General features: G+C 35.0%; 2 protein-coding genes across 5 annotated transcripts; both read left to right on the plus strand.

Annotated features, from left to right (window-relative positions):
• The first annotated feature begins 126 nt into the window (after positions 1-126).
• LOC139771862 (structure-specific endonuclease subunit slx1-like) lies at positions 127-2,860 on the plus strand. 2 transcript variants are annotated; one of them, XM_071704993.1, is made up of 3 exons: positions 127-1,219; positions 1,379-1,394; positions 1,513-2,860. In XM_071704993.1, exons 1-3 carry the CDS (start codon positions 1,038-1,040, stop codon positions 2,092-2,094), a joined length of 780 nt encoding a protein of 259 aa, XP_071561094.1. In that variant the 5' UTR covers positions 127-1,037; the 3' UTR covers positions 2,095-2,860. The 2 variants fall into 2 exon arrangements, with proteins under 2 accessions (XP_071561094.1, XP_071561093.1); XM_071704992.1 differs by having other exon boundaries at positions 158-1,219; positions 1,343-1,394.
• Positions 2,861-5,452: 2,592 nt separating this feature from the next.
• LOC139771857 (organic cation transporter protein-like) lies at positions 5,453-12,863 on the plus strand. 3 transcript variants are annotated; one of them, XM_071704983.1, is made up of 10 exons: positions 5,453-7,284; positions 7,758-7,871; positions 8,983-9,168; positions 9,679-10,020; positions 10,360-10,607; positions 10,817-11,103; positions 11,268-11,622; positions 11,753-11,994; positions 12,122-12,297; positions 12,515-12,863. In XM_071704983.1, the coding sequence occupies exons 3-10, from the start codon at positions 9,034-9,036 to the stop codon at positions 12,815-12,817; spliced, it is 2,088 nt and encodes a 695-aa protein (XP_071561084.1). In that variant the 5' UTR covers positions 5,453-7,284; positions 7,758-7,871; positions 8,983-9,033; the 3' UTR covers positions 12,818-12,863. The 3 variants fall into 3 exon arrangements, with proteins under 3 accessions (XP_071561084.1, XP_071561085.1, XP_071561083.1); XM_071704984.1 differs by lacking the exon at positions 5,453-7,284 and having other exon boundaries at positions 7,487-7,871; XM_071704982.1 differs by lacking the exons at positions 5,453-7,284; positions 7,758-7,871 and having other exon boundaries at positions 8,251-9,168.
• Positions 12,864-13,204: the final 341 nt, after the last annotated feature.

Here is a 13,204-nt window from a genome sequence, read left to right on the forward strand (position 1 = left end):
AACTTTCCTCTGAAATTTTCAACTAATATTTTTTTACATATTTTTTATTACACAAAATAAGAGAAACTTTTGGTCGAACGATTATATCCTAGTCCTGCAAGATTCGATTGAAGAATCAGATGTAAAGTGTAGAAGGGGCATAATCCAGCTCCATTTATTTTACAAAGTTTGCAGTTGGAGTACAAAAGTTTCACAGTTGATATATAATCACAATCTATCTATGTGTGTTATACATATATCATTGCACCTTTGTAATATAGATTTTTTATATCTAGCTGAGAAAATTAGTATACCATTTATTAAAAACTTAAAAAAGACAATTCTTATTATTATATTATATAAATTTGATGGAAATTTTGTAATCAAAATTATTATCAGAAAAAATTGGGCGCGTAAAAGTCGGTACAGTAGCTAGTCTGTTATGGTCTGTTGTGAAGCAATATAACCTACAATTTCTGTGTTTTGCGTTGCAACAGAAATCAGCAAATTATATACTCAAAATGTCATTATTTAGAAAGTAATAACATATTCCCGATGTATATATACAGATTTCCATCTTCTAATAATACCACACTTTGTGTTTTTAAAAGTGTTTTGTTATTTCCATCACAATAATGTTCACATAAATGTGAAAAGTAAGATAAGAACTGATACAAATGGAAAGGAAAGAAGATTTCTTAATTAACCTTATTCCTAATATTCTCTATTAAAATTACATGAAATTATACAAGATTCGAACAATCGTATGTTCTAATAGCTGCCTTATGCTCTCTAATGATGAAAGAATATAACGATGAACAATTGAAATTCTTCACCTCTTTTACTCTAGCCAATATATTTAATAATAACAGGTCTGAAAAGTGCAAGAGATAACTGATAAAAACAAACATTCAATATCCTTATGAATGTTTATAAATAATGTGATTTAGCAAAAACAAAAGTTGAAATATAGTTAAATAGAAATAAAACTAGATCTGCTGAATGTGCTCAATTTTATATAATGTTTTACACATTATGAAAATTTGAAATGCTCAACGATGGAAGAAGAGCCTGAAGTGATAGAACACTTTTTTGGAGTATATTTACTGTACTGTATGAATCCAAAGTACAAGGGAAGAACTTATATTGGTTACACCGTAGATCCAAGACGCAGGATTAAGCAACATAATGCTGGTAAGAAGCACGGTGGAGCTTGGAAAACTAGTAACAGAGGACCATGGTAATTAAATATCTATCCCCTTCTCATTTACATATAATTATACATAATAAATTATATAAAGCAAAATAAATTAATGAAATAGGTACTTTATACTTTTTGAATTCTAATAATTATTATATTTAGGAACATGGTCTTGATTGTTCATGGATTTCCCAACAGCACTTCTGCACTTAGAGTAAGTTTTGAGCCAATTTCTATGTTCTATTTTCTTAAAAAAAGAGGGAGGGGGGCAAATTGTGATATTTGTCGAATTACTGCTCATTTCAATATCTATAAACATTCCATTGTTTTAGTTCGAATGGGCTTGGCAACATCCACATGTGAGTAGGCGATTGAAACACATTCCCAAGAAGAGGTCATCGCAGAAGATGTTTGATTTCCGTTTGACAATCTTGTCTGAGATGTTGAAAATTGGGCCTTGGTGCCGCCTACCTTTGACAGTGCGATGGTTGGACTATGAATTTTCCAAGAATTATTACGGACGCATATCTCCACCGTTACACATGCCCATATGCTATGGCAAAGTCACCAGTTGTAAAATTAAGCAAATACAAAGAACAAAAGAAGATAATATTCCATCACAAGAATCGCACTTGCTAGGGAAAAACTCACCAATGTTCTGTTCCCTTTGCGGCTCGAGTACGATGGAGAAAGATTCTGTCACTTGTGTAAAACCAAAATGTCTTTTAATTGTCCACTTGATCTGTTTAGCGAAAGAATTCTGCAAAGATGGGATGATCCTACCGATCGAAGGCACTTGCCCTGCGTGCAAATCTAATGTCCTCTGGGGAGATCTCATAAGAAAAAAGAACGGTTGTTATCAAGATCTTGGAGAAATTAATACCGATTTTTCCAGTGATAACGACGACGTTTAAGCACCATTTAATAAGTAATGTCTTACATAAATATCTGTAAATACGATTTTTTTTATTTTCTACCTCAAATCCAATCAGAATTATTATACTTCTCATCAACATATTTATATTATATTTGAGGAACAACTAAATTGTAATTATATATAAATATTAATTTTTATAATATACTATATATATAATATAGTATATATGTTACATATTATAATTGTAATTCATTCTGTGAAACGGTTCAAATCTTTCCCTATATTTTAAATGATAAATGATATAGCCTAATTACTACAAATTTTTCATTATCTAGCTTTCTCTCTTCTTTCCTTTTTCCTCTTATAAATTTTGGTAATATATTATCATATATTATATTGATGTCACGATCACAGCGACGTGAACGGTATGTGTATAATGTGAACCGACGTTAATTAATTCGAATGACATTTGATATACGAAACGTTAACTGTTACACGGATGCTTCAATGATTCCTATTCGGTGGTTTACTGTGTAATTAGCACACGCCACGCCGAACCGTTAGTAGAACTTGTACGTGATCAAACAGAACCATTCACATCGAAATACTCGAGGTCCATGCGAAGAAAAAAATGTGTCAAACGACAACACATTTTCTTTTTTTCTCGGTCGCAAGTTTGTCGCATACTGATTTTCTCGACTAGCCATAAGCATTGTAGATAAGCTTATTTTACGAATCGAATATTAGTATATTGTATAAAAAGATAATACAAAGATTAATAAATAAAAATTTTATTGTCAGTATTTAATCTTGTAAAGAAAAATGTAGTATAAATAATTTGTATTTGTTATGCGACTAATTATACAGACAAAATACTAAAACTATGCAATATTTTGTAGTTTAATTAACGTTAAATTTTCGATCGTTACATTAGTTATAATGTTAAACTTTCGATTTTTTTGACATTAACAATATCAAGTACGTTTTATATCATATCAAATTATTGATACATATAAATCGTAATTAAATTTGTCAACATATATTGGGATTGAAATAATAGCGTAAAACGCAATTCTATGTCGCAGAATGACTGTTTTTTTTTTTAGTATCTAAAGATTTAAATGTGTAATGTTAAACTACAATATTATTCTTTAATAATAAAATAAATAAATAAATAAATAAGTAAATTACAGTTCTTTGTTAACAATAATGAATGTCGCGCTTTCCATCTCGTTTATCGATATACATGCAGAATGAATGTTCCTCATAATTACAAGCTTTCACAGTAATTATAGAAACCACTCTATTTACTTTTGTTACACGTTTGAGCTGATTAATTCGAAAGTATGGTGTAAGTCCAGTTCTACATTCCAATCCATTTTAATGAGCGGTGAAATGAACTAAAACATATTATGATTCTGTATCAAGGCATCTGAGACTGGTTTTGCAACACTCTCGAAAGAGATATAACGATCAAATTTATTTAATATTTATGAAAAGATTTCGATCGCGATTAGCAGATGCTAATTTCACTGGACCAGAACCGTTGGAATTGATGGTTACATTCACTTGATACGAGATAAACGGAAAGCGGAAACAAGCGATTTGCTACTCATATTTTCACCCATAGACGGTGCACATCTATTAGATCTACCGAAATTACGACGGATAACGGTACACAAAATCACTTAAAAAGCCTCTCGCGCAAGACCAACAGATCGCTCGCGACTGAATCATAATCCGGTAATCGTATCACAAGCAAAATTCTCTGATTCATGAATTTTTGAATATTCAACATTATTAACCAAGTAATTATTAACGAAGGATCTAAGACGCAACAGGGTTTTTTACAATTTCCGCAACAGGGTCGATCGATAAGTCATATTTTCTCATTCGTACTTTTTTGTACAAGAGAGATTCATATTAAGCCACTATATACGTATATATTTGTTTATGTATTATCTTTTCCAATTTTCATATACTCCGTATATAAAACTTATTCAAATAACATTCAACGTGAATCTTATTAATAGCAATAAAATAGAATCAGAGAATAGAATAGCTTTTCATATAACAAACAAATTAAAATACAGATTTCCTGAATTTTGTTAATTCAGACAGAATTAATAAAAAAATATTATAATTTCTCCATAATTTGGACGATTTAGTTGCAATAATTATTTAGAATTAAGCATGTCTTTTATATCGACATAATTCCCGAAACGCGATCGTTGCCGTCGACCACCGTTGAGGATCAGCGGATCAGCGCGATCAGGCTGAAAGATATCTAATTCAGAAAATATCAGGTACGATCGAGTCATCGTCTCCGTAATCCTCATTGTACTCTTCGGCTCCAGGAGGCACGAAAATTCCGCCAAGGACACCCGAGAGATTTTCACCCAGCCCCATTGCCGAAGCTACCCCAAAGACCAATCTCATCACCAGCAGTCGCATAAAATTTACCACGTTTGTCTCTTTGCTCTGCAATGATAGCTGCGTCGTTTTCTTCGACCTGCTATCTGCATACCGAATCTACGAATTACAAAATAATTTTTGAAATATTGATCAAATATCAAAGAGCAATTAAAGAGAAGAGAGAATCTCGAAAAAGAGGAGAAAATAAAGTAAGACGACTCGAAATCCGATATCGACTGGTCAAACCAGATTTATTTACGACTTACGAGATCGTTACGTGTCGATCGTAAACACTAAACATTGTAAAATGATAATAACAATGATAATTTCAACATATTAAGTATCACTGATGACGCCCGATGGCGACCCGATGACGACTCAAAGACTGCTAATCGAATCGTTGAAAGAAAGAAAGAAACAAAATAAAGTTAGCGAAAATTTGTACTCACGCTCGTGCAAACGAGCAAAACTCCAAACAAAACTATTCGGGCTCTCATAGCTGCGCAGCTGCGTTTGTTGGTGCGCGCGATAATGACTTCCGGCGACAAGGGAGCCGGCCGGCGACGGGAGGATAGCTCGATGGCGATCGGCGTTTATCCAGGAAAACGACGTCGCGGTATTTGTATACGAGCGAGGCATTCGCGCGACCAACGATCTATCGCGCAACGTTCGCCGAACAGAACTGAGGATGGGGAAAATCGAATGAACGGCCAGTCTCCGCGAGAGTCGGCCTTTTTCCACCACGACGCGACGCGCGGTCTCGAGAAAAGAAGAGAAGAGAAGAGAAGAGAAGCGTGGTATAATCGAAACGTTGACCCGCTCCCCCGATCAACCGGCTAAGCGAAATCGACGCGTCGTCGATATGCCCACCGCCACCGCCACCGCCACCGCCACCGCCACCGCCACCAACCGCCACCGACTATCGCAGAACCTAAGTTATTCTACGATAACGGTACACCACGAAAAAAAAGGCATCCAGGCCAGTCTCGGCTCGGCTTCGCGCTTCGCGTGCGTCTTGCGCCATAAGGTTGCTCGCCAGTTCGCCACTCTCGCCAGTCATCGGACGCTTCGCTTCGCTTCACGTCGCGTCGCGTCACATCGCGATGTCCGACATGCGCGTTTATCGCTACATCACGCATTTTCACGCTAGATCTGAACAAATACCAATTATACCATTATCCAGTGCAATCATGGCGAAATTTTATCAGCTAGGTTGTTTAGCGAAATCTTAGGAAATATTGTACCAATATTATTGGTACTTAACTGACATTTTTTTTATTTTTTATTTTTGACGAGATCTAAAGATTATTTACGCAAACAAAAACCGTAGGTAGTAAAATTTGATTGCTTTTTTTTAGCTAGAACTGAGAAAGTTTATCATCTAATGTAAATATAACGTGAACTGAGGAAAATATTTTTAGCGTAATCATGGAGAGCGTAGTAGATAGCGAGATTTGGAGAACGTGGGTCCACAAAACTAGATATATTTAAGATAGAACGTGGATATGAGATAAAAACTAAAAACTAAAATACAACATTTTCTTGTCGATTTATTATTAATTTATTAATTTTGTAGATATTTTAATACTGTATTAAATTAATTTATTATATCAAGTATGAACATTTACGTGATGGTGTTTGCTCGAGTTCTCCATTTATGTATTCTTCTATTATTTTCGCGACTTATTTCTTCTTCTTATATAAGAATAAGATTATTATCCACTCTGTACTGTTGGCCTGCTTCCTAATACGCGGGAAAATGATGCGCAATAGATCCCGAGGAGCTGTATGCTCCTCGATGCTGCTAGAAAACGCACGAGAAATTAGCCTGAATCGTAAGCGCCGATGAAATCTGGCACGGATCGTTAACTGGCGCATCATCCATTCGTGCCGTATATTACGCGATGTGTTACGAAATTTTTTTGCACATCGTAATAAAACGCGCCGCTAATCATCGTTTTCGCGACTTTATCTTTTAGATATCTAGTCTTGGAAAAAAAAGAAAAAAAAAACACGATTTGAGTTTGAGACATATGTCTATTATTAGCAACACTCTAATAACTTTAGTGAATTCACTTTAGTTTCTTTTTCTTTTTCTTCTAACCACTCACTACCAATGCGGTGATTATTAAAGATTTGCATTATAATCGGAAAAAAGATAAGATATAAACAAGTTTCTATAAACAATACAATGTCGCGGGTTTATTGAAATAACTACAATGAAGGGCCGCTGAAAAGAAATTGTAATCTTCTCGTTACTAAATTAATTATAATGAAAAGTAATATGTTAATAAGTATCACGTGTACTATCGCGGATGGTAAAATTTTATTATAATGACAAAAGATTCTTATCAGTTTTTATTTTCAATCGATATAGCGAAACTACTTAATCGTTTTTGGACCGACAGAATTTTGCGCGTATAATTGATAAGCGATTATGCATTCATCAACAATTGAATGAAAATAAAAAAGCTCCGTAATATAACGTCCGTAAATGATGATACCGGTTGTGACGTTCGATCAATGCCTAAAATTGAAAGACGACAACAACGATGACGATGGCGATGACAAAGAAAGAGAGAGATAGGATAATTCCTTGACAATGAGATTCGATCGTCGATCTGTCTTGGCGACAAACTACCGAAGTGGCCGATGAAAGACAGGATGCGAGCGGGACCGGACGTAACGAGCTTGGCATACGCAAACAGTTCCAGAAACGAAGGAAACACCTCGGTCGCGTATAAGTCATTGTCGTGCCGCAGTAACTTTTACGCCTTGTTACGATCAAGATAATGCCGCTAACAATATATAAGTATGACACGCCTTCTAACAATAAGTTATTTGCTGAAATACATAGCTATTGTAACGGGTAGCCATTAGACATTCACGAGGCCTCGTTGGTTCGCGCTTTTTGCTACTATCTTAGAGTACAAGGAACACAATATGGAATTTTATTGTATATATATATATATATATATATATATATATATATATATATAATGTTTATATATATATATAATGTTTATATATTTTATACATTACGTTTATATGGGATGTTTTATTTTCATCTTTCCACGTGATTACCTTTCGAAATAAATGGTTGTTAAAAAAGATACATTAAATCAAAATTATTCCGTTCCGAAGAAACGTCGTAGAAAATAAGGTAATCGCACAGATCGTAGCGGACACTTAATATGTAATTATGGTATATCAATAAACGTAACTTCGACGAAACAATGAAAGTCAATATCGACCGCGGTGTCTTTCTGCTATTGTATATGACAGGAGCATACGCTATATACGTACGTAATACATATATAAACGGCGGTAAAGCGTTTGCGGAGTTCATAGACCCAGCTGGGACATTATCTGACTCGAGCAACAGCTCAGAGTATATAGGTATACTTATACTTATATATTTACATGGTGCAGGAATACATGCGGAATTAAAGCATATTTTCCACACACATTCCACGAGAATAACTATCATTTGAGAAACTGGTTCGTGCTGAAATTCATATTGTTAGCACGTGTGCGCTTACAATCATTTTTACGTTGAGTCTTCAATTTCAATTGACCGCGTAATCGGCGAGTCGAGATTCACCGCGCAATCATTCGCAATTATCGCGAACGCGTTATTAGATCTGATGTCTTCCATCTGGCTCACAGCTTGGAAATTGAAAAATCGGTAATCCGTTATCGTCTCGTTTTCTTTCTTTCTCTTCCTCCCTCTCTCTCTCTCTCTCTCTCTCTCTCTCTCTCTCTCTCTCTCTCTCTCTCTCTCTCTCTCTCTCTCTCTCTCTCTCTCTTTCTCTCTATTTTGTTATTCGCATTTTGCGTCAGATACAATTTATAATAGTACAGTGGCAGAGATGATTAAAGGCACAATTCGCCAGTAGTGATGGTTACGCGTCAACCGCGAAATATTGATCGTTATTTATTGGCAGAAGATCGTTTGCTCGTATACATACCGCATGCCGATGTAGTACATATCGTCAGGTATTGGAACAATAGGCCGTACCATCGTCCTCCTCTGATTCACCCGCCATAGCCATTCAGTTTCCTCCTTTACGCCTCGCGTCCTGCAAGAGAGACAACTCCTGGCCGATCCTCTCTCTGTCAGTGCATGCTTTACCTTCGTGCATGACACTTTGTTTGAACCTCGCGTCGTATTCCGCGTTCGGCGCTCCGTTTTATATAAACTATAAACAAACGATTTCTTAAATTGCTTCACTCTCTCAAATTGTTCATAAATCAAGTAATAATTCTGAAATTATTTTCCTGACATAAACTAATTTACTTAATTTTACATGTTGTATATTATAAAAAATATTTAAGCTTTTCCCCAATGTGTCACAAATAGAATGAACATTCGCTTCAAATGGAGAGATGTTTGGCCAAGTTCCTTTTCTTTTAAAATTGCTTGTTCCAATTTTGTAAAGGAATAAATAAATGTGATTATACGCGAGATTTTAAACTGCGGTGCGTGTCGCACTTTTGACGGACACAGTTTCGGTCGATTGGGTTATCAGGGGTTGATGTGGAGAGATCGTTGCTCACGATGAATGCGGAGGAAGCTAAAGTGGGCTGCTTTCAAATGGTGTTAGTGCTGCTACTCGGAATAAACTATGTCATCGTCGCCATGAGTCACGCATTGCCGGTTTTTCATAACTACACGCCAAAATTTTATTGTCAGGTAAGAGTATGAAAGGAGCTAAAAAAATCGCAGAAATTTGTATTTTGACGTGATATTTTATGAGACTAAGTTATTATTTTAATTCAGTGACGTGAAATATACATATATACATATGAATTAAATCTAAAGATAGAACGTTAATTTGAACCGTTTAATTAATTTAAAGAGTATTAAATAATAAATATAAAAATATTAACACCTTATATTTCATATAAATTATATTTTTTAGAAACATAAAAATAAGAAATATTAAGTATAAAGAAGAAAAAATTATATAAAATTAAATTATATTTAGCAAACATTTTTAATCAATTTAAAATTTATATTTTGTTCTCGATTATTATATATATTTATTTGATACCTAAACATAAATTATTAAGAAAAAGATTGTTTAAAAAGACTCTCTCTCTCTCTCTCTCTCTCTCTCTCTCTCTCTCTCTCTCTCTCTCTCTCTCTCTCGCTCTCTGTAGAATGCAATAATTTGATATAATAAACAAACTGTTATTCTAGACGAAAGATTCAACGAATAAAAGCTTTGGCTGTCAAATCGCAGCAAATTCCTCGATCGTTGCCAATTTAACTTCTGCGTCGCCGGAAGTGCCAGTGCTTACATCCTGTTCCGGCAAATATCGCTTCGTGACAGAGTTTACGGAGAACAGCGTAGTCACCGAATGGGGTTTAGTATGCGAGAAACGATACTTATCTTTTCTTGGGCCGACCGTTTATTATACGGGAGTACTTCTGGGCGCGTGGATCACTGGACTCCTAACTGATCGTATTGGCAGACTTCCGATCCAAGCGATATGTCTTTACGCGCAAGGCACGATGGCGGTTGCACTCTACATTGTGCAGGTAACCAAATTTTCCATCACAATATTAGAGAGAGTATTCGATAGATTGAGAGCTCAATCATTATATTTTTAGAAAGACGAGAAAATTGATTTGGAAAATTAACATTAATTTTCTTAAATTCTTCAAAAAGTGGCTTAGATTGTTATCGCATTCGATTTTTCGTAATATAAAATTTACGATCGATAGTTCTCTATTAATTCTTTTCATTTATCGCGATTCGATATTGTGTGTAATATTTGAGCGAAAGAAAATAAGCAAAATACGCAAAGTTGCTTGTTCTAATGTGTGTAACAATTAAAATTCAGAGATATTAAAGGAGGATAAAATTTGCAACTTTAGAGCTATCCTGCATTTTTGGCGCTACGTGGTCTTCAAGGGGTATTTGTTCAAGGCTTGCAGAATTCCACATATATTCTCTCCCTGGAACTATTCCCAGCGCGATCTCGCACTCTCGTTGCATTGATTATGCAGATTTCCTGGTCGATCGGTCTCGTACTGCTCGCAGTACTCAGCTACGTGATACCAGATTGGCGAATTTTGCAGTTGGCTGTTTCTGTACCTACCGCGATCACTGTGCTGTATATTTGGTAAGGAAAAGAAAAGGACGGAAGAAAAAGAAAAAACATCTATAAAAGAAAAAAAAATAGTTCAACCGACACAAAAGTACAAAAATCTTCAAGATATCTTAAAAAAACGTCTCACAATTTGAAAATCTCTCAAGTATTATATTTATGAAATCAGTGACATTAAATAAATATAAAAAGAACCTCTTCTCATATTATATCGTGTAAAACAGGATTATACCGGAATCGCCGAGATGGCTACTGGCTAGGGGAAAATCAACAGAGGCCGATATGGCGCTTGAAAGAATCGCCATATATAACAGCTGCTGCATTGGGTTGCGAAAGAAGGATATTCTTGTGCAAGAAGCATGCGTGAAAAGTAACACAACGCCGATGAAACCAGAGAGGAAGTCGCGAGTCACCAGCGTCGAACTTGAGAAAGCGAGGGCTGACGAAAAACAGCGAGAAGAAGCTACGAATTTGTTGAACGAGTCGGAATTAAATGAACGAAAAATTATAGGTATAAATAATGAACACATTTTAAAATACGTACAAATTTATATAGAATATGACAGAGAAATGTATACCATATAAATATTAATTTCTTTTTAATTTAGAGACACTAGAGAGACTTCGTATTATACATTTTCTCGACAATATTCAATACTAAGAAATTTATTTTAGAGAGAACTTTAGAAGCCAATTCGAACGAGTCGGAAAACAAATTTTCCAACGTGGAATTACGCCGAGAGACGCCAAGTTCAGCGGAAGATTTTGACAAGAGACATTTGCCTTCGAGTTCCAAGTGCGATCGAAACGCAAAGATAATCACACAATCGGAAGGCGATCAAGGGATTTCCCTGAAAGGCGCAGAGGAGGTAGTGTTGCGTAGAATAAAGAAAGAAAAAACAAATGAAAATGAAGAGAAAACGAGAAATAGCATTAAGAAACAGACCTCAAACAAGATAAGCTCGACATTCAAGAATGCAATCGAATCGTCGATATTAAGAAAATACGGTGCTATAATGATTTGTCAATGGTAAAATATTTTAAAAAGTAATTTTTTTACTCCTTTTTTTGACATCTCCATTTACTTTTTCCTTAGACGCTATATAATATAATAATGCTTTAAATATTTTTAAAATTTCAATTCTACGATGTCATTTAAGGTGGACGTCTACAATAGCGTGCAGCATACTTGATGATCTGGCGCCAAGTTTTCCAGTTAACAGGCACATCACGTTCGCCCTGGGCGCAGCTCTCGAAATGGCGACGTATACATTTGTGTACTTTGTATTATCTAGATATGGTAGACGGCTGCCAATGTGCACATACCAATCTCTCAATGGCGTTGTTTGTATTTTAATTGCGGCTTTCTTCATTTTAACCACCGCCACTGCACCATGGGCCGGTACATATTACGAGACAAAGAAGATATAGCTTCCTCTAGTGCAGCACATTTATCAGTCACAAGATTTTACTCAATTTTCCATAGAGTATTGCAGATGTTTTTGGCACATGTAAGGTTTTCGTTTCAGATCTCGCAAAAACGATAATGTTGCTGTTTGGCAGAGTGACTATCACGAGTACCCTTTCAATCGCCTACTTGTATACCATTGAAATATTCCCAACAGTGATACGAGGTAGCTGCTTAGGCTTATGCGTGGTGTTCGCAAAAATCGGCAGTCTAAGTATACCGCATTTACTTTTATTGGTACGTTACTCATTTTTATCAGTTCTATCATTCGAGATATTTTCTATTTACAATATTTATATTTATATCTATCTATTATCTAGTTTTTTTCTTCTAGAATGCGCTACCTTTTAATTTGTGCTATTTCTGACGAATCAAAATTTGCCAATTGCAAAATCAGCTAATCGATGCACAATCATTAGAAATGCAAAATAATTTTGTTTTTTTAATTTATTAGAAGCAACATGTATCACTTCCGATACCGTTACTAGTCGTTGGAATGCTGTGCCTCTTCTCCGGCGTGTTGGCGCTGATTTTACCAGAGACACTGAATAAAATTTTACCAGACCAAGTGGTAGATGTGGAGAATGTAATCGGCAACAATAATTGCAAGAGTGATGGTGTCAATATAGAAAATGACGTGAAGGAAGAGGATTTGACAGAGAGACAAATTCTAAGGGAGAAACTCTTTTCAGAAGACTGGGTCGATGCCGGCAATGGAATTCTGGTGAATTTCACGGAGAATAAAAATACAGAGTAATTTATAAAATAAAACGACTTTATATTAAAATTACCGTACTTTTTGATGGACATCTTCAATCCGTTTTATTCGTACGAAGCGTCACATAGTCGCCGATATAAAATATTTAAAAGCTTACCTATATTACAAATAAAACAAATATCACATATATTTATATAAAATATTATACGTTGTTTGCATATATGTATAAATAGAAACATGAATCAGATAACATTATCATATTCATGACAATAAATATTTATTTTTATTTTAATATTAAGCGTAAAAAGATAGCATATATATACATGAAACTCTCGTTCAAGAATAAGAAGAGACTCAGATTAATTTGGCAGAGGCAAGATTCATGTTTTAAAAACATGTGATAGATAACTTTTAAAATTTTATGTA

Source organism: Temnothorax nylanderi, unplaced genomic scaffold (assembly GCF_030848795.1).
Source record: "Temnothorax nylanderi isolate EJ_2023f unplaced genomic scaffold, tnyl_v1.0 TNYL_tig0045_pilon, whole genome shotgun sequence".
Lineage (NCBI taxonomy): Eukaryota > Metazoa > Arthropoda > Insecta > Hymenoptera > Formicidae > Temnothorax > Temnothorax nylanderi.